The sequence below is a fragment of the Mugil cephalus genome, chromosome 7 (assembly GCF_022458985.1).
Source record: "Mugil cephalus isolate CIBA_MC_2020 chromosome 7, CIBA_Mcephalus_1.1, whole genome shotgun sequence".
In the NCBI taxonomy this organism is placed as follows: domain Eukaryota; kingdom Metazoa; phylum Chordata; class Actinopteri; order Mugiliformes; family Mugilidae; genus Mugil; species Mugil cephalus.
Window position 1 is genome coordinate 15,104,038 of NC_061776.1, and position 21,922 is coordinate 15,125,959.

The following is a 21,922-nucleotide window of genomic DNA, read 5'->3' on the forward strand; positions in this document are numbered from 1 at the left end:
TTTAGTTTTTTTCTCTCCCTCCATATTTCTCCTCCACTGCACCTGTTTTGAGCAATACCTTTGGGGCACAGCTTGAAGTGAATAATGTATGAGCGAGAGGGAGAATCAGAAAACCTTTGTGGACCTCTGTCTGGCTGCCTGTCTTCCTCTTCCTTTGTCTACAACGCTTTCCTCCAAGTTTCTTTTTTTCACTGTCGGGCTAATTTTAAACTTAAATCTATCCCCCCCGTCTCTTGCAGTGAGGTTTCTCAGCTGTGGCCGAGGTGGTCTGGTGCGGTTTGAGTGCAGCAACCCGTCTGACTTTCGGATAGAGGCCGACGGAGTGGTTTACGCTGCCAGGACTCTCCAGCCCTCCGTGCTCCCTGCGCTACCTCTGCTGATTAAGGCCAGTGACGCCACCACTCAGCAGCAATGGGTGACTCAAGTTCAGCTGACATCATCCGGCAGCCAGCAGGTAAAAAAACACCTTCAGCCACTTCACTTCCATCCTCTTTCTGACTTGTTTGTGTTTAGACGCTAAAGCCATAGAAAGGTTGGATTGATCAATTCCGCCCTTGCATCAAATAAATTCTAATTATTTGGCGCGTTGCACATTCACAGATGACTACTTCTCTAAATTGTAGCAGGTGTTCCGAGAGACTGGATGGATGCTTGCTAATTAAAACTTAATGTGTCAATTTACTAGGAGCACAAACATATTCTCAACACGGTCAGTGGGAAGTTAAGAGCAGATGCGAGGCAGCTCCCTGTGAAGCTGATTTCACTGAGCGCGCCGTGCGATTGTGAGGTTATTGCCTTATCATCCAAAAGGGGACGCACCTCTGTCGGCGCTTTGGACCAGGGGAAGCATCTGTCTGAGCCGTGGAGTGCCGCTCTAACAATTCCACTCGGCCGTGTCGTACAGCCATCTGCAATTAGTTAGAAGGACCACGTGCTCTTATGTCAACACGGTGGGCTGGCTGAGGATCAGAGGAAGCGGACGGAAAAAGTAGAGCGCACGTATTTAGCGACCGTGTAACCGGGAAATGAAAAGAAGCTCCGAAGGCTTTGTTATTGTTGAAGTTTGAACTTCAATTAGAGACAGTGGACTATATGATCCTACTCAATTAGATAATATCTGCTGCGTTAAACTAACAGGAGTGGTGCTACACACACACTCTGTGTTCAGCCGTGTGTTAACCTCTATTAAAACTTTTTCCTGGGTTGAAAGTGAATTGTTATGTGCACATTTTCGCAATCATTCCTGAGACCATTAGCCATGTGGTAGCTTAATTAACACCCCCGAATGGAATGACCGTGTTTGTTTCCCAAAGACCGATGTGCTTTTCTTTTTAATCCCTATAATGCACTTAAACAAATGGCACACGAGCGGCCGTTTCTAAACGTGTGGCAGAGACGATAATCTCGGGGAAAAGGTGGGCGCCGCTTCTTTTTTTTAACGCGGATGCAGATTAAAAGTTAAGGCTGACAGTTATGTGTAGTTACTGTCAGCGCTGCAGGCGCTGGGCCAAAATTAAACTTGTAGCAGGTAATGATTCCACGGGATTTCAAAACACCGTCGTTAGCCACTGACAGTCATTTACTACGGGGACTCCTGCAGGTATATGTGATTTTAATGATACCATTACTCACTGTTGTCTGTTGGTCAAAGGTAAACCTATTCTTATCGCAATCAGGTAAACAGAGACGTCCAGTTTTTATTTCATTTTAAGGAAACGTAAGAATCTCACACGTGTAAACAAGTTATTATGATCAAGCCGATGTTTATCTGTAGAGAGCCGCCGGATTTGCTCTGATTTGCACGTAATGAAATCAGAGATTGACTTTCCCGTATCTTGCGGGTTTATGAGGTCATGTGCTGTTATCTCTCCCCAGCGCAATTATTGTCATGAATCATCACGCATCTCTTAATCACATCAGCGATTAAATTTTTTTTTATTAGTGCCATGAATGCGCCAGCCTTGGGGAAACATTTAATCAATGACAAACCAAACAATATCCTTATGAACAGGACCGCGTGCTCGCCCACGGTTTCCACCTACACTTGAACCTCCTCTCCTCGGCAGTCCGTGAGGAGAGAACATTTCGGCGTTTGAAAGACAGACTTTTTCTAAATGGCCAAACACACACACACACACACACACACAGGCCATCAGTCAGCCTAACACTCTCCTGGACTCTGAAGTAGACTCCTCCTAGGAAGATGGAGAGCGTTCGCAGAGCGCGATAGGAGCAGACCTCCAGTGCACCAGAGACAGATTCATGTTGGGCTGAGCAGACCCACCGTGCCATTCATCATTCCAGACGCAAGTTGCAAATAATTACTGCTCTCACTCGCACACATTTTAATAGGGTAATAGATATTTCTGAAGCATGCTCTTTCACTATCTATCTGCTTGCCTCTCTGCATTTCCAATGTGTGAAAGCAGTATAATCGGATTTCAAACATGATTAGTAAAAGCTCTGCGGCAGCTCCCCAGATGTTGGAGGAGGGGGGATGCGGGGTGTGGCATATGGGTTATGTTATAAAGTGAGAAAGTGGTAATTAATTTCTGAGCTCGCTCAGACTGCTTTGTTGTAGTTTGTAGGACTTGACTTCCTCACCACTGGTCAACATTCGGATAATTACAGGCAACAGAAGCGGCGATGCTTCAAAGGACGTGGCAGTTCCATTAAAATCCCGCCTATCATTTATCGACATTGACAGAGTTTACATATTGTTTTTCTGTTTTCCCTTCCTGCCTTGTTTTGTTCAAGGTTATTTTAACTTTCTCTGGCACTACTTCAGTCTCCTCAGTCTCTGGAGCAGCACAGGCAATTTGAGCCATCTGTGTGTTTAGTGTCTGGCTTTCAGGTACCATCCTCCTTTGTTTCAAATCTCATTCATTACAGCCGAGGGAGGATGGCAGATCCATTATGGAAGCTGGTCTATCTGTGTGGGCGCATTTTATCAGGACATAAGAAGAGGTCTGTCATTTAAAGCGAACCGAAAACTGGAGGTGTGCGGCTGCGGCGGCAGCGATACCGCGGCGTTTCAAAGCGTATCATCACACATCGGTCGGTTTATTTTTTCAGCTGCAAAGCCGAGGCAAAACAGAAGGGGTTGGTTGAACACACATTTAGAGTATTCAGTGGCGTTCGGAGGAGGTTGTTAGGTTTTGTGAAAAATGGCGGGGTGTCCTTCTATGGTCATTTTACAGTTTCCTTTGTTGGTATCCTCCTGGTTAAGATCCACTGGTCAGTCTTAAATATCATTCTTTTCTGTTGTTGCTGTTAAATTGAGCATGTTATGATGTTCACAGTGATTATGTAAACATGCTCTTGTTGCGCAGACATACTGTGCTGTATATTTTACAACGTTTTCGCTCACCCCTCAGCTGAATTTGCCATTTTTTTGCCAGCGAATAACATGACACCTCGACCAAAGCTTTATCAAAGCTAAATACTCACCAAAAGAATTACTGTTTGTTCTCTAAAAGACATGAATTGTTCAGAACCAATTTTTCTGGCAACTTATTATCGGTCAGACCACAGACCACTACTGTCAATCTCACGGTGGTTCAAATAATCTCCAAAGTGGATTTATTTTCCCGCTAAATTCCTGTGATACTGAGATATTCCTGTCAGCGGCCCACCGCCGCGTCACACGCTAAAAAACGTACGCGCTCATACTTGACTGCATAGATGTGATCACTAAATCATCTCCTTTTGTCAGGTCCAGGAAGTTCCCGTCCCTCCAGTCGTGTCCGAGGATTTAAAGGAAATAACTTTTCCATCACGAAACGCAGACGGCCAACTGAAACGCATGAAGAGAGACTGGGTCATCCCCCCAATCAACGTCCCGGAGAACTCGCGAGGCCCGTTCCCACAAGAGCTCGTCCGGGTAATGTACTTCACCCAAGCACATGCATGCACGCAGGCACTGCTCTCCCAACTTCAGACAAATCGCTTTTTGCCTGATATGACGGCCTCGCGGGTTCCCCGCTTGCCCCCGGCTCCCATTCAGAGGGTCACAGGCTTTAGGCTTGAAAAATGCTTCATATTTACAGTACTGTGCTAAAGATCAGGGGTCTTCTTGTGTTGTATTATTCATCATTTGTTTTGGAGCTCAGTCTAAACTAGTATAACCTGGCAGTTTAGAAGTAGATAGAAATTTGAATTGGCCGCCACCATAATTGTTCCTCAAGTGACTTTTGAGATATTATACTCAGTTTTCCTCATTGTCAAGGGCAGAGTTATGTATTGGTGGCTCTCAGGGGACAAGCGTTGCTTAGGACAGCTAAGAAGTAGATCTTTTTCCGCATATACAGCTTACATCCTTACAGAGTATTAAGTTCTGCCCGTGCTATGCAGCGTGTACGTTTTATTTTTAATCTCGTCATATTTGAAGGGATGTTTCTAGGCTTTTCTGGGAGATATCGGGTAAGAGGAAATACTCGGTTTGCTCTGAATAGACCGAGGGTGTAGGCACAGAAGATCTCAGCTTACATGGCAAACGGGATAGACGGCCCAGTCGAGACAGAACTTCAATAACACGTCGACATTATATGCCTGGTCGTGCTCACACAGCGAGAGGAAGCTATTTTTAAACCAACGCTGTGATTAGTTCTAAAAACGATAAGTCAGCCGACATTAAGGTTTTAGGAGAATTAATAAATAATTAGATTTTCTTTTCAGTGTTTATCATTAGGATTGTTAATGTTTGACTGAATGACCTGAGAATGGTGACTCCCACAAATCTATACAATTAATATTTAAAAAGAAAGATGAATATCAATATCAGGTTGCACCCCTTAATGTGATACCACTTGTTAGTATTAAATATGTCGGACAGTGGGCCGGCAGAGAGACCCTGTTACCGGTTTATGTTACAAATGCAAATATCATCTACGCTTAGATTGAGAGTGCAATGATAATGCACATGTACAATGACGTCAAGTCAGGTTGATTTAACAGTAGTAATGTACAAAACCTCATCATTAGTCTAATAACAGATGGGTTTTATTATATAACTTGTTTAGGCATCAAATGTGATTATTTTTTCTATTTCTCAATATCTCCTGGTATTTTTGATGTGAGCAAAACCAATGCAATTTTAGTGAGTGTTGATGCAATTCAGTGAATGCATAGGCACTTCAAAAGCTGATGCAAATATTAAAACGCATATCTGTTGAGTGCTGTCCACCGGAGTTTTTATTTCTGAGTGTAGTTACCAGACTTTTAGACCAGAAAGCAGAAACTACCACAAAATGTCATGATAAAAATCACCAATTTAAAAGTCTTCTTATCCAAACGTATATTTACAATAAGATTTTGTGACTTTTTTTAATCTTATTTTAACATAAGGCTTTAGTTAGCAGTGTTTTCAATCTATCAACAACCAAAACTTTACTCCCACAGATCCGATCCGACCACGACAAAAACCGGTCCCTGAGATACAGCGTGACCGGCCCCGGGGCCGATCAGCCTCCCACTGGAATCTTCATCATCGACCCAATTTCTGGAGAGCTGTCAGTCAACAAGCCCCTGGATCGAGAGCATATCTCCAACTTCCATGTAAGTCGGACACAATAGTTTACGAGAAGAAAAATACCCTAAAGAGTTCCATGTGATTAGAGAGATGTTTTTACCGTCTGCGTTATCGAGAGAAATGTGTTCTCTGGCGGCGCTGTACATTCCTGCCTGTTGGCATGTGCTCAAAGGTCACGCGTAGCCTAAACAGTCTCCCCAGACTCTATAAAGACGGTGGTCTCCCAGGAAATTTCACTGATCCGTCTGAGAATTTAAAGGTTTTTTGTGCGAATTGAGCGCGAGTCAGATGCACTGCAATAACCTCCAGCTGTAGCTGTTTTATTCATTAGTGGCTTTCCCATTTCATTTAAATGGTCTTTAAATAATATGCTTCAACACAAACTGGAAAACATCAAGCGAGGTTATAGTTAAAATGAAATTACAGACTTCAACGTCTTCATCTAATAGAGTCTGCTCAAGGGAACTCAGAAGGTCACAAAAGACTTTCCCATCAACAAACCCTTCACAGATGTTCCTGCCGGTTCACTTCAAGCTGTAGGATATTACAGGAGCGCCATCTGCGTGGGTTTCCTCTCCCATTCCAACACACTCATTAGTGATCGGCCGTAGGTGTGCACGCGAGTGTGAATTCTGACCCTCGCAGATAATGGGGTGGTGATAATTCAGCTGCATTTCCAATTACAATCGGAACAAGTCATTGAAGTGAAATCGTAATCAACACTATGTTTGCTAATTGGTGATGTCATATAGTCAACAACACCTGTCCTAATCAGCCAACAATGAGTGAAATGTTGCATCATTAAAGTAAAAGCTGAAGTTTGAAATTAGTTCGTCATTTATATATATGTCATGTAACAATATGTCACGATTAAGTTTGACTAATTTTATATAAGTTGTGTTTATTATTTAGTGGTTAACCAGATGAATACTTGACTAATCCAAGAAATAATCACTAAATGAAGCTTTTTTTTGCAACTCCTGATTGTAATAAATATGTATTAGTGATTTAAAATCCCGTGTTAAATACCAGTCTTGTTTGTAAGTAGTAAAAATGCACTTGAGGTGCAAAAAGATAGAGGGCATCACACTTGTTCTTGTTAAACCAAAGTGCTCCTGTGCTGACCCGACAGCATAAACGCAGCTACAGTGCTTACTTTGTTCAGGAGATATCTGACTAGATCTAATCAGTGCTCATCTTCTGCCATGTGCATTCTGAGTTAGTTGCGGAAGTAACTTATTCTCGGTTTAGCTGAGAAAGAAATTTGAAAGAAATTTAGCTCTTCTCTTTGTGTAAAATAAAAAAGAACCCCGCTGAGGCCTCCATTATCTCAGAAGATAAAAGAGCAACACTGTTCGGGGTCGCTGTAATGTCCCAACATATTGTTTGCACTGGAGCCCTGGTTGGAACAGTCCTACAGTCCAGATATGTTTGTGTTTTCATCCAGCTGAGAGCTCATGCAGTCGACCTGAACGGCAACCAAGTCGAAAACCCTATTGATATTGTGATCAATGTGATCGACATGAACGACAACAGACCCGAGTTCACCCATCAGATCTGGAACGGCACTGTTGCAGAGGGCTCCAAGCCAGGTAATACATACTACATCAACTGTATCTGCTGTGGCGTGAGCGTTTGGCTCCACATGCTGCAGTGTTAGCAGATAAAACAGCATCGATGTCATTCCTGTGGCAGCCACTTTGTTAACATTGTTTCTGCAGTATTAAAGCCGTCCGCGGTATGTTAAGGTCATGGAAATGAGCTGATTGGATATATTCAATTGAGCAATTAATCTCATCTGCTACAGCCTTTGATGGCAAGTTTAAACAAATGAAACAGAGGTGAAAATATTCTGTCTCTTCCTTTCTGTCACGTAGGAACATTTGTTATGACGGTTACATCTGTTGATAAAGACGACCCCAAAATGCCTAATGGCATGCTGCGATACAAGATCCTGTCGCAGAATCCCGAGAGCCCGACGTCTAACATGTTCACCATCAACAATAAAACCGGAGGCATCATTACAGTGGCAGCAGGCCTGGACAGAGAGGTATCTGACACTTTTCTTTCTTTATGGTTTCCTCCTCGGCTGCCTTCTTATTTATTATCCTGTGCACAATAATTATGTTTCTGTGTCCTCAATACGCCTAAGTTTGCAACACCGTCTAGATACGTTCAAACTTATCAAGGCCGTCCCTTTTATCATTTGTTCTTCAGCTCGCATTGTGATTCCTGCGTTAGATTTCAATTAACATCTCTTCTCCATTGTTTCCACAAATGAATAGTTGATGTGGTGAAAGTGTGATAACGAAACGAAAGTTTGAATAATCTTGCTAATATCCAGACCGTCGGAGCGGTAATGAGACAAATTGAATATTGCTTATTACGAACTAAATGAGAAGTAGAAGTGGACTTCTTGTGGCTGTTTCACACTTATTTACTCTTACAAGGAGCCGGCGTGCATCACTGAACAGCTAAATGTGTCCCTTCCCCGATTCCCTGCGTGCGTCTGAGGCTAGAGCTCTACTCGCATCTTCTGTCTCTGTTCAGCCCTATTTCATTTAATTGGAATTGCGTGGCTGTTTGAGAAAATAAATAAAATGGTGTGTGCATATATATATATATATATATATATTTCTATCCAGTTGGTACAATTCAAGTGAGGGCAATCTGGCTGAGGTGGCTGCTCAATCACTTCCGCCCTGGGGCTGCCGTTTTATGTCCACCAGTTGCCACCATGAAAGTAATTTGCCCGACTCCCATTACCTAGCAACTGGTCCATCACCTCAGTGGTTTTTAATGTGAAAAGAGTCATTTGTTAGCTTTTGTGATAGTGTACATAGCAGAGGTGACTTTTCACACAAACTCACATCACCCCATCGGGAGTGAATCACATTCGTATAAAAACCCACCATTAGTCATTATAATTAAAATAGCCGGGCACTTCAGATTTGTATCACTTTAGCCGAGCGAATTAATATTGATATACAGTGTGTTGCCGTCTCGGCGGTGACAGTTGTAAAGTGCGCTGCAGTTCAACAGCCTGGGTGTAAATCCCGTCTTTATGAAGCCTTAAATGCTCGGCTTATGTTGATACCGCCGGAGTGATGTGGGTTCACCTCTGTGATCATTTTTTATCTTTCTCCTTCTTTCCCCTTTTTAGAAAGTGCCTCAGTACACATTGATCATCCAGGCCACCGACATGGAAGGCAACCCCATGTACGGCCTCTCCAACACCGCCACCGCCGTCATCAGAGTCACCGACGTTAACGACAATCCGCCGGAGTTTACCGCCGAGACGGTGAGGAACAAATTGAAACATCTGACGTGTCGACACAGCATTCATAGCGCGGGGAAAGTGGAACCCCCATTTCACCCCCAATGTGGATATATGCACTCAGCAGTCAGTCCTGCTCACTTACCTAGGCCTGCCTGCCCTGCATTTCTGTAACCGCACAGATATACAAGCGGCCAGCCATTCGTAAAGCGTTACACCCCCTCCAAATGTCGACACATGCAACTACAGGGATGCCCGCCCCGAACGAAAGATGCACTTACTGTTCTCGGCAATCACTGAAATTTGAAATGCTGCTGTTGTGCCGTCAGGGGAGCGCAGGGAATGAGATGACCATGACGACATGATAAGTTACCTTAGATGTCTATTTGCCCGTGATTGGTCCTGCTGTGCTGCGTGGAGGCAGACCTTGGTGTGTGTTTTTTTTTGCTGCCGCAGCAGTATCGCTAACAGCTCGCCGTTCTGTTCGCTCATGGTTTATTCATGCAGTTTTTCGGCGAGGTGCCTGAGAACCGCGTGAATGTCATTGTGGCCAACCTCACGGTGACTGACAAGGACCAGCCCAACACGCCGGCCTGGAACGCCGTCTACAAAATCACCGGGGGCGACCCCACCGGCAGGTTCTCCGTGCCCACTGATCCCACCACTAACGAGGGCCTGGTAACCGTCGTCAAGGTAAGGCCTCCTCTTCAAACTGCAACTTTAATCCCTCGGAGATGCATAGTGCGTGCGTTTATGCATGCCATGCTGAAAGGTTCAGACGTGGACATGCCCTAAATACCACATTATTAACTACCGGTGATGTGTTAAGTGCTCTGCTACTCACAACTTTACTGCTTGAGTTGTGTTTATATTTATAATGCTTTGAATCTCAGAAGGCCGAATTTAGATTGTAAATAGAAAAGGCTGGTTGCAAAACTAAATCCTTGAATTGATCACAAAAGGATTCACTTTCTTATGGACGGTTTATGGAAAGCTCTTACAGTAATATTTTTTAAGTCTTTTCTTGTTCTTGCAAAATATTATCAAGTGGAAGAAAAGGCTTCTCTTCTTCAGGATGCTTTCAGATCAGTGTCACATACCCCAAATGTTTATGGTATTTGATTTATTAAGGCTTTTTATGTGTGGTTCACTCTCTCTATATTTCCTTTTACCGTTCCAGCCTATTGACTATGAAATCAGCAGGACGTATGTGCTGACAGTGGAAGCGAGGAATGAGGTCCCCCTGGCCAGAGGCATCCACTCTCCCCGGCAGTCCACCGCCACCGTCTCCATCAGGGTGATAGATGTCAATGAGAGTCCCTACTTCGAGCCCAACCCCAAACTCATTAAACTGGAGGAGGGGATGATGCCCGAGTCAACCTTGACCACCTTCACCGCGCAGGATCCTGATCGCTTCATGCAGCAAACCATCAGGTAGACATTACAGCGAAATCCGTTAAAGAGCGCTCTCATTGAAAATGTGACACATCTTCAACAGAGGAAAAAGAATGCGTTTCACTCTAATGCCTGTAATATAAATAGTACTGTACAGTATATGTGAAAAAAGCAGATGGCGGGATGTGTGACAGTTCCATCCTTTCCATCAGCCCGGTTAAAATTACTAAGCGCGCACCGCGTCACCAGCTCATTCGTAAACAAGCCTCCTTTTTTTTTCGTTTTCATCAAAGCTTCTGAAAATAAGCTGGCTTTATAACTCCACGGTTTGTCCTACAAATTAGTTTGAGTTACTGATGACAACAAGCCAGTTTTGTCTCCCCGATGAGGCCGTTCTCAAAAGTTATTAAAATTACCATATTTCATGTAAACAAACAAACAAAAAAAAATACTTGGAATGAAGAAATGCAAAGAGTTCAGAAAATTAAAAGGAAACTGTTTTTTTACTTTTAGGAGATAACCCCGACTCCAAATTTTGAATCGCAGTGTAAATATCTCTTTTTTTTTTTCTTCTTCTTCTTCTTGACACAGATACTCCAAACTCTCAGATCCGGCCAACTGGCTGAGGATTGACCCCAACACTGGTCGAATCACCACAATTGCCATTTTGGACCGAGAGTCGCCCTTTGTGAAGAACAGTTTGTACAATGCGACATTCCTGGCTTCTGACAGCGGTATGTAACCATTCAAGTGATACTGCTGTTGCCAAAAATACCTTATTGAGCTCTGGTGATGCACCGGTTACATGGTCGAGGTGTTTCAGCCAGGCTGTTACACAAGCACTCTGTTCTAGGCCATTATTGTTGGAGCATTCAGGAGGACATAATGCTCCATTTTCAAAAGGAAGCCCAGCGGATGTCTAATGCAGCTTACCCCTCAAAGGTCAATCTTCCACCTAGCATCACTTCTCAACTACATGTGTGATGTTTTCCACCTGAAGCCAGGGCACAAATGCACAGTATTTGTTAAAAAAAAAAATAATAATAATATCGCTCTCAGTTACAGCCGCAAACCCGTCTTCGGTTTTGAAGGTCAGTGTTGTACCAAACACTTGGCGTGTCTGGAACGCTGACCACCTTAGATGAAGGTTAATATGCTAGTAATCGCAGAACCATCCAGCGTGTGGATGTATTCACCTCTCCCCTGCACTGCTGGGATTTACCTCTGTTCAGGTTTACCCTGTTCCGCGAGGCATAGCTTAGGCCAATAGGCTTAAAAACTCTACCAATAAAGAGGTTTCTCAGCATTAATGGGTCAGGATTGGATGACTAGCTCCTTTGAGCGTGGCCTGAATGGTAAAAAAGCCTCTTAGCAGAGTGAATACATAGAGGAGCTTGAGAGGAGCGACAGTGGGCTCTGTTTCTCTGCTTTAGTATTCCCATCCCGTGTCCTTCATCAGGAAGACTCCGAATGTTCTAATATCTAACTCTTTCCGTCCACCTACTCACTGGAGAATAGATTCTCAGATTAGTTCGTTTGAGGCGTCTCCCACCAGAGTAAATATCTGTTTCATTATATCATGGACCCCAAAGAACAAACTTCTTTTTTTTTTTTTTTTTTTTTTTACTTTTCTCCATCAACTGTACGCCAATGGCAGGATGAGAGATGGCGTCTCAATAGTATATATATTCCTTTCCTATATTCCATATTTCCATATATAAATTTTCAGAAATCAGTTTCCTCATACATATTTATAAACTGTGCAATTCTGTGCTCCATTACAGGTGTTCCACCAGCAAGTGGCACAGGCACCCTGCAGATCTTCCTGCTGGACATCAACGACAACGCGCCCAAGGTTTTCCCTCAGGAGACGGACATATGTGAAAAGCCGGAGCCGAACGCCATCAACATCACTGCGCTCGATGGAGACCTCAACCCCAACGCCGGGCCGTTCGCCTTCGAGTTGGCCCACAAGCCCCCCGACGTTCGGAGAAACTGGACCATAACGAGGATCAGCGGTGAGCTTCAGAATATACGCACATATTTATCGTTAAATAAAGATTTTAGTAGTATGTTTTTGAAAAGATAATAACGATACCGATGGTGTTCTTTGGCCTTCGCTCAAGTATTTACTGTATAATTCAAGAACGGAGGCTGAATCATTTCTACCTTGTTATTTAATAATTCATTGTAAAATATCAAACGGCATGTAGTTTTAGAATTAAAGCTGGAGATTTTCATCTGTCATCCTTTTGAGCAACACTTGAAATGTCTGTTAAGAAAGAAAAACACCTTGCAGATTTGTCAAAGTGGGGATAATAATACATTAACCTCGCCGCTCTTTAATTGTTTATGCTAATTTGAAACAAAAACGTGAGCGGAAGAACTCATCGGTTGTGTGTTTGCTGGTAGATAGAGTCTAAAATGCAGTGAATATATCTTAATAGGATAATGGCATTTGGATTATCACAGTTGGGACTTTAGCCTAAGCAGCATTATCAAAAGGTATTCAGTAGATTTATAAGCTCCAAATCCAAATCCTGACCATGTTTTGGATTAGATATGCTGATGCAACTTCCAGGTAGGAATTTATGCTGCATATTTTCAGCAGTAGGGGTGTAATCATGCTGTCAACGCGCTCTATACAAACGCCTATTCAGAGTTTAGATTTAATCCCCTCTGAAACATATCTCTGCTAAAGAAACATGATGTTATTTTCATTTAAACGCTCTCGAGTCACTAAATCTGTAGATTCAATGCATTTCCTCTGACAAACACTCGTCACAGCTCACTCACTCTTCCCGTGTGTCTCTCAGGTGACTATGCCCAGGTGAGCCTGAAGATTGGCTTCCTTGAGAGCGGTATCTACGAGATCCCCATCATAATCACAGACTCAGGCAACCTGCCCATGTCCAACACCTCCTACCTGCGGATTAAAGTGTGCCAGTGCGACGTCAACGGAGACTGCACCGACCAGCAGCACATCATGGCCGCCGGCCTGGGCACAGGCGCCATCATATCTATCCTCCTGTGCATCATCATCCTCCTCAGTGAGTGTCTCAGTGCCTCTCTCAAATAGCACATCACACGAATGCACACGGGGATTATAAAGACAGCTAAACGTTATCCGAGATATCACTAGATTACTGTAGGATTACCAGAAAGATGGCCTCGATCAGGCCCGCGCCCAGGCCCTAAAACGCCGGATCCGATTACATTTGAATGAAAATATGTTAAGTTATTATTATTTTGTAATGAGATCTCTCCCTCTCACTCCCTCTGTGTCTCTTTCTTTCTCGCTCGTGTCCGTCAGTTCTCGTCTTGATGTTTGTGGTGTGGATGAAGCGCCGAGATAAGGAGCGGCAGGCCAAGCAGCTGCTTATCGACCCCGAGGATGACGTGAGAGACAACATCCTCAAGTATGACGAGGAGGGTGGAGGAGAGGAGGATCAGGTAACGATCATGTGATAAACACATTACTGTAAATAATTACTTATTATTTATTCTGCTTTCAACTTTAATTTCTTTTCTTCTCTAAATACAAACAGTTTTGGCTGTTTCACCTTAAGGATTATATCTGCACTGCCTTCTCTCTCCTCATCGGTGTTGTAGAGATATGTGGATGTCATGTGTGTAGTGTAGTAAAACCCAAAGAGGTGTTTGTTAGGGCCGAATATTCAGGTCACATCTCCGCAGCGATGAAGCCGTTGCTGTACAAAAGGACAAACAGGACCCTGTGGATTCTTTCTTCAAGCTTCCATCCATTCACCGTGCTTCTTTCTAGCAGCAGCCCTGCTCATTATGTTGCTCTGTGATGCCCTGCTCAGGTGCTGCACAATGAGGACTGGCCCCGTTTCTGTTGCAAATTGGAAAGAGTACATTTATTTCTAAAAGTAAGCCCAGAATCGAAAGCCGGGATCAATAAGCCAAATGCATTTTGATCCAGCCGGTTTCTAGAAATATCGGGAAGGTTCCTTCAGCCGGAACTGCCTCCCACCTCGCCACGCTAATACGCATGCACATACACATATAATGGTAATAGCAGAGCCACGGGCATCGATAAAGTCACATATCTGTGTCCTCTTGTACAGATCTGGCACACACAGACACAAATTCAATTGTCCTAATAACCCCTTGTTAGCAGAACGGAATCATTTCATAAAAAAGGCAGTAATACACAAAATGGGCTATTTTCTTGCTGCTGGCTGAAGTGCTTCAGTGGCTCAGGTATTGCAGAATTGTGCAGGAGACCCCAGTCTGACCCAGCACACTGCCAAATTAGCCTCGGAGACTTGTAATTGGTAAGCTGATGTCATTTAGAGACAGACATCTGCTGTGGCACAATAATGAAGCCCTGTTTAAGGTAACAATACGACTGGAAAGCCATTACACATCTGCCAGTGATTAGGCAGGAGGGAGTGCGCCCGCTTGTGCATTCACATCCTCGGCTTCACACACACAAAACGCACAAACTTGTGGACCAGACCACGTTGGGAAGGAAACTGTTGCGTGATATATCGGCCCCTCAAAGGCAAAGGAGCGAGCGCAGCGATTTATTGGGGGAAAACAAGCTTCCATTTTGAGTGGCACAGAGAAGGTTCAGGGCTCCGGGAGAAAATGGTCTTGTCTTGGGGAATTGGTGGAGTCAGTGTTGGGTAAAAAATGGACCCGACTTTCCCAGAGACGTGGTCTTTATAACGCCCACCTCTGTTCTCCCTATCTCCCACTGGGGAGGAAATTGAAGTGTCAGACCATTGGGTGCTTTCAAAGTATGTGATTTTAGTCACTGCTGCCAAGGCCGTGGTTTTGTATTGGTTCGTGAAGTACTCATTTCATCTAACACAGGCAGCTGATCAGGACGCACTCTCGCACTCTCCGGCGCAGGAGAAAAAAAAAATAAATGTAGAAATAATGGATAAATATTTGCACACAGGTTTGCAGGTGAAGTGAAGGAACATTGAGATGAGTCATCTGCTACTTAAGAAAACTTCAACAGAAGCAGCTCTGAGTTATTAAATCTCAAAAGGAGGAAACTCAAACATTTGTTTATTCATATCTGATGTATCACCGCGGATATGAAAAAGCTCATTACGGCACAGGAGCTTTTTTGCACATTTGGTCATTATTCGAATAATAACACGGTACAAAAGGAACTAATTTCTAAGAGAGAACCTAGTACTGCTGGAAATATGTACAAGAGCAATAGGAGGAAAATAATAGTGTGTGTAGGTGTGTGTGTGTATATATATATATCTCCACAGACACACATAAAAGCAGTAAATAGGTAGCCTGGCTTTGTCTGAATGTGACCGACTGTACATACCAGTCGCTCTTCTCCTATTCAACAACAAAGTGAATACGTTTCCAAAAACCACGCAGGAAACGATGACGAACTATTTCTTTGATACTTGTAAACAAACCAACAGTTTAACCAGATGTTCTTAAATGAAAGTGACAGTGCTCAGTACTAAGCTAACCAGAAACCAGAACAAATATCTATTACCTGGGGGTAATCAAAGATACGACTAAAGGATTTCTCAAATCTGGGCTCATGTGCTCTTGTTTACAATCACATAATAACCAATCTAAGACCGAATATTAGAAGATAAACTGAAGTGCTCCTCTCAGCTCCAGTTTGTATTTCAGCTGATGGTTTGGTCCTTCACGGCGAAAAGCTCGGTTCCATTTTAAATCGCCCCAGCCACGTATCACAACAGCGAGAGTGTATAAGGCTGAGCAATGTTCAGTCTCCTGTGTTTGAATGTGGGTCATGAGTGCCAGGGGCAGCCATTACACAAGGCCAGCGTACGTGTGAGAAGTCAATTCCCTCAAGGGGCTGGTATGTCATTAGACCTTCCTGCTTAGTTCAGCCATTATATGGCTCTATTGCAATTCCCGTCGCCGACTCCTGACCCCTCTGCCGTGCGACCTCAGACAAGGTGAAGCCGCAGTCGGGCTGAAACGAGTCAAAGATGATGGATGCGGCTGTTGAGAGACGTGTGATGACCACTCTTCTCCGGATAGCCTTGGGGCTTTTGGTATTCGCCCTGAAATCGCATGAATAATTAAAGTATTTGTTTCGGATTAGAAACTACACCCGTCATACTGTGGAGCAGCGTAAATGTTTGCCCAGCGACTGCTCGGTTTGTTGACGGATCATCTTAGGGTTTGTGTGTATCCTCGTGTTAGGAGCGTTTATATCTTTTTTTTTTTCTCTTTTCTTTTTTTTTTTTTCTCTGTCTGCATAGGTACATGTGCAACTGAGCAAAGACAATTTTGAAGGGGGATATTAGAGATGGATGGATTACTAAAAATCTCTTAAAGAGGGACAATCCATCATGCACGCTTATTAGGCACACCCTCTGATTCTCAAATGGCATTTTCTCTATCATATCTGCCGTCACCCTGATACCATCCAGTCATTCAGCTCAGCAGCTCTGCTCTTCACCGCAGCCTCTTTCTCTCTCTTTTTCTCCCCCGGTCCCCCCCCCCTCCCCTCCCCCCCCTCTCACCACTCCTTTTTCTCCCTCCACTCTTTCTCCTCCTCCTTCCCTGCCCATGACTTTGCACAAACTGCGAGCCATTCAGGTTGCCGTGGCAATGTTAATAGGATTAGCGATGGCTTATGCATATCCACCATCCCGTGTCTGGGCATTGATTAGAGCGAAAACAGTCGCCTGCACATCCTTCCTGCAGCACACGGCTGCAGCACCGACTCTCTTGAGCGTGTGATGTGGTCCTCAGCTCGGACCCCCGCTGCGCCGCCTCTTTTTATGTGTCAAATTGTCCCTGGGCTTGTGCTTCACAGACAAGAAGATTAAAGTTTCCCCCCGTGTTCCCTCAACTCTCCTCGCTGCATTCTAACTTTAAAATCTCCCCTTCACTCTGTCGAACTTCCGTCTTCCCCCGTTTCCAGCGCGGGACCCATTTACCTTTTTTAAATGATCATCGGGGTGTTGTTGTCGCGCCGCTGAGCTAAGTGTCCATCTGTCCATGTGTTCCCCAGGATTACGACCTGAGTCAGCTCCAGCAGCCAGACACGATAGAGCCCGATGCCATCAAGCCGGTGGGAATCCGCCGTCTAGACGAGAGACCCCTCCACCCCGAGCCGCAGTACCCCATGAGGTCGGCGGCGCCCCACCCCGGAGACATCGGAGACTTCATCAACGAGGTAAAAGAAACGACGTGCGGCGGCGGTTATGAAAAGCTGTTTTTCTGTACGGTGAAACCAAATCCTAGGAAAAGAGCCAAAGTGAAAGGATCGGTGCCGCCGCAAAGCTCGAATTTAATTTCCGAGCTGAATGATTCTCTTATAATAAACTTGTATCTAGATAAACAGTTCGGATCGTATGACCGGGCATCAAGGAGTTGCGCGCCGCGTTGTATCGGGAGAAAAATACTTTCAATTGAAGCAATTGTTATTAGAATTGTTTTCCTCTTTTCCCCAGGAGAAACTTTCCTCCTTTCACATATATCTGCTCAGACACGTATAAAGCCCGAGAAGTACATGATGCTAACTCACTTGAATATAATTGTTTTTTCTCCTCACTTTCCGCTAAAGTAGACTTATAGACATGTCAGCATAGAAATGGGAGATGAGAGAAGCAATACATTGGCTTTCTATCGGAGTTCAGTGTTTCGGAGTGCCCTGGTTTGCCTGAGGCCATCATTGACTCCGGCACGAAGGGAGAATGTAAAATGAAAAGAGCAGTCATATATTTTTCACAAGCTCCAACAGACAAGAGTTTCACAGCATTACAAATGGAGTTCTCCCCTAGTTTTTGGATGGCGCCCATGTTTTTAGATTAGAACTTGCTCTTTCAGCTCTGCTCCCCCGACCATCTATCTCTCAGATCCCTCGGCCCGGGCGCCGCTCATTTTCTCTCCCTCTCTCTCTTTCTCTTTCTCTCTCTCCATGAGTCATGAATACACCTGATACACTTGTCGTCACAGCTGATATGGAGTGAAATTTAATGCTTTCCGCTGTCCAATAAAGAACAGTCGGACAATGCTCGCCATCCTTCGTCAGGCTACGTGTTATTTTAATATGCCCATAAGACATTAGAGACGTGTCCTGACCCAGAAAACGCTCCCCTCAACCAGGCGCTGTTGATCTGTTTTTAGTCCCAAATTTGACTGCTTCTTAAGCTCAGTCATGGTAGCTTCAGCGTGTGCATGGAGCTGGAATCTGACCTAACTGATAGGGCTAGCTGCCAGAGGAGCAGAGAGACAGAGAGGCGTGGGGGAGGGGGGAAGTGTGGGGGAGTGTGGGGGAGTGTGTCTGATCTCCATCCTGAATTGTAAAATGCCCCGGGAGCTTGCGGCTCTTAATTAAATTAGAGGGGGAAAAAATTAGCCATAGGTTTAGCATAAGTTCTTTAACCTCACAGTTGGACAAACAAAGGTCTATTAGTCAACTCCTGGTCTGTTCTCACAGAGGGAGGGGGGGGGGTAACATTAAATACATCACCACCAACGTGACATGACCTCTGTTACTCAGGTGGACACTGCACCACAGAGGGAGACAAAGCCCTGAGTGACTGGTTTCACCGTTTCGCATAGTGATTCGCTTCAGCCGTGGCGAGGTTGTCTGTGACCGAGGCACCAGTGGGTTGGATTACACCTCTCTTTGTTATCTGTGGGAGCGAGCGACTCCAAAATGTGAGGACGGTTCACCGTTTCAAGAGTCGTGATTGTCTCTTCCACAGCGGATGACTCAGTCATAATGAAATTAGGAGGCCGAGTCCCGCGATCGACCAACCTTATGAAAGAGCCGGTGGGGTTTTGGTTGGAGATGAAGGGGGCCATAACCAGTCGAGCGATTAAGGTTGTAATTGTAATGAACGATCCATCTGTCATATTTCCCACAAAATTATCAGCACCGCAGCCCTGAGCAAATACTTAACGAAAGCTAACAAGTGGAAAATAATCGCTAAGTGCCCCGGCGCTTTAATTCAATCCATCTTTTTATTTGAGAGCGTTACAGAGCTATAATGGCAGCGTGGAGGAAATTATGAATCTTTGACAAGTTCCCAATGAGCTGAGGTCTTGTTTCACCGCATTATGTTGCTCCGCATCTTTCAATTCATTTATTATTTGTTATGTGTCCTCAGTTGTGGTGATAAGAGGCAGAAACCAGGCCTGGATCCAAAGTAGTTCATGGCCAAAGCACATCTCAACTCCTAGATTAGCAATACATCAAGTCTCCCGAGTCCCGTTAGGGAATGAGGCTGAAAATCAATAACAATCCGTAAGGACCTCTCATGACGCTGTGAGGATTTCTGGGAATGTCGAGCACAATCTTCAAAATAGCACCAGTAGCGCCAGCGCCGAGACAATTAACGTAACACACAGAGACGTGAGCGCTCTCATCTCTGCCTCGGTTGAGCTCCAGCTACAATTTACTCAGATAAATATGAAATATTAAAGATATTACCAACTAGATGATGGATGACAAAGTATCAGTGCCAGAGATTTACTGTCTCTGCGGGGCGAGAGAAAGAAAGAGAAGGGGGAGGGGGGTTGCTCAGAGGTCAGTTGGGGAAGGGGAGATGCCTCCAGTCATCTGAGGCTGCTGGTCATGCTCAGTCTTGGCACTTGATCAAGCACCAGATAATCCAACATCCTAGAAATAAGAGGAGAATCCCGACTAAACCACAGAGGAGACTCAGAGGAACATTAGAGCCTGGATTTCCTGAACAAGTGGACGGGGAAGCAGCGTCTGCTTTGAGGATAGATTAGACTGTATGTGTGTAGCAGTAGGTGGGAGGGACTGTGACTCACTCCTCACCATAGCCGTGACTTTATCTCCCCGTCTAACCGCACTTTTATTTCCTCCCGCACAGGGACTCAAGGCAGCAGACAACGACCCCACCGCTCCTCCCTACGACTCCCTGCTAGTGTTCGACTACGAGGGCAGCGGCTCCACAGCCGGCTCCCTAAGCTCCCTCAACTCCTCCAGCAGCGGGGGCGACCAGGACTACGATTACCTCAACGACTGGGGCCCTCGCTTCAGAAAACTGGCAGACATGTACGGCGGGATCGACGACTAGGACACACAGCCACACCTTGGAAGGAGAAAAAAAGAAGTAAAAAAAACAAAACAAAACAAAAAAAAGCCGGAGAGAAAAAAAATAACCAAGAAAAAGGAAAGTTTTCCTGTTGATGGACACGGACAGCTTCTGATATTCCCCCAAGAGAGTGATAGAACTGTGACAGATACAAAAAAAATAAACATTGATTCAGAATTTTTTTGAGAAAAAAAAACAAACAAAAAAAAAACCAACCTACCAACCTAGGCTTATTGTTGTAGTCTACGCATACATATGCTTGTTGAAAGCTTAGGCATAGGCTGTGGAGTCCAGTTATGGAGGATGTGGGTGGGAACATGGTGGACCGTCACCACTCGGATCGTTGGTGTTGAATGCGCTCAGTTACACTTGAATTTCACAGTACAGAAGCACTGGGATATAATGTGCCTTTTTGTACATTTTTTTGGATCTAAATGATTAGTTTTATGTTCAAGGCTTTAATGGTACTGACTTTTGGAGTGATTTCAAACAAAGTATGTTACACTCTGGTATGCTTCTACATGCTTTTTTTTTTTTTTTTCCTTTCGTTACACAATGCTCCTGTTTGTTGAAGATTATTTAAATGAACCACATAGATGAAGAAAGGAAGGATCATCTGTTAGCTTGGATGGAAAGAAAGAAAAACAAATTAAGAGCAGCACTGTACAGTACGCTAGACTTCTAGACTTTCTCACTAAAAAATTAAAATTATGCAGCTGGTTGCAAATAAAGGGAGTTATGAATCATACTTTTGTAGCAGATTTTTTTCTTTTCTTTTTTTGAAGTGATGTAGTATTTTACAAAAACAACAAAAAAACTGTTTTGGTCTAATCTATGTACACTTCATTTGCCTTAGTCATCATCTGATATTTTCAAGTTTTACTTCACTGTAAAAAGATGTGTGTACATAATGTTTTTTTTTTCTTTTTCTTTATCTTATTTTTTCCTTTTGATGTAGTATATGAAGAAGTGCAAAAAGTTCCAAACTTGTAAATGTATAATTTGGACTGAAAAATTCAAGTTTTTTGCATGTTTTTATCTTTTCATGACGACAAAAATGGAAAAAAATATGTTGTTTCCCAAATTTATTTACAAAGTGACAAAAAAATAAAAAAAATCTGGGTGACATTAAATGTGTAGAAGTTAAGAGTTTTTTTGTACAAAAAAAAAATTAGGAAAAAAAAACACTGGTGAAAAATTGGAAAGTAGTGATTTTGTCAGCACAACTGTTGAATTTGTACCAAAAAGGGAGGGGGGGGGGGGGGGGGGGGGGGTGACATGCTAGGCACTAATTACTGAATCAGCTTTAAGACTGGAAGAGGTTTTGAACTTAAGCCTTGTGAATAACCATGTGTACTGGAACCCGACATTATACATCTCAGACCCCAACCATCTGAAATAAAATGCTAATTTTGGAGCTAAATAAAAGCGCCTCTTTATTTATTCATTTATTTTCTTCAAACTCATTGTATTGTAGCGGAGGCTTTGATTAGATTGTGAACTGTACAATCTCTCTCAAAGGACAATAACTTAAAAAAAAAAAAAAATAGTTCATTGTACAACATCATGTCTGAAGGGAGGATTTATCATTAACACCCTTATTTTTTTTGTGTTTGCTCACCATGAGTGCACGGTTGATAAGTTGTGTGG

The 21,922-nt window shown here is 43.8% G+C and overlaps 1 protein-coding gene across 1 annotated transcript in view; it reads left to right on the forward strand.

Moving 5' to 3' along the window:
- The window catches only part of cdh2 (cadherin 2, type 1, N-cadherin (neuronal)), a 56,085-nt gene extending 34,390 nt beyond the window's left edge, over nucleotides 1–21,695 (forward strand). Inside the window, exons 3-16 of the mRNA XM_047588982.1 lie at nucleotides 240–454; nucleotides 3,716–3,883; nucleotides 5,401–5,556; nucleotides 6,978–7,122; nucleotides 7,408–7,580; nucleotides 8,694–8,831; nucleotides 9,315–9,500; nucleotides 9,988–10,241; nucleotides 10,794–10,936; nucleotides 11,987–12,220; nucleotides 13,019–13,252; nucleotides 13,516–13,655; nucleotides 17,209–17,373; nucleotides 20,048–21,695. Coding sequence (XP_047444938.1) covers nucleotides 240–454; nucleotides 3,716–3,883; nucleotides 5,401–5,556; nucleotides 6,978–7,122; nucleotides 7,408–7,580; nucleotides 8,694–8,831; nucleotides 9,315–9,500; nucleotides 9,988–10,241; nucleotides 10,794–10,936; nucleotides 11,987–12,220; nucleotides 13,019–13,252; nucleotides 13,516–13,655; nucleotides 17,209–17,373; nucleotides 20,048–20,254 — 2,558 coding nt within the window. The 3' untranslated portion in view covers nucleotides 20,255–21,695. The remainder of the gene's footprint in view (nucleotides 1–239; nucleotides 455–3,715; nucleotides 3,884–5,400; nucleotides 5,557–6,977; nucleotides 7,123–7,407; nucleotides 7,581–8,693; nucleotides 8,832–9,314; nucleotides 9,501–9,987; nucleotides 10,242–10,793; nucleotides 10,937–11,986; nucleotides 12,221–13,018; nucleotides 13,253–13,515; nucleotides 13,656–17,208; nucleotides 17,374–20,047) is intronic.
- The last annotated feature ends 227 nt before the right edge of the window (nucleotides 21,696–21,922 follow it).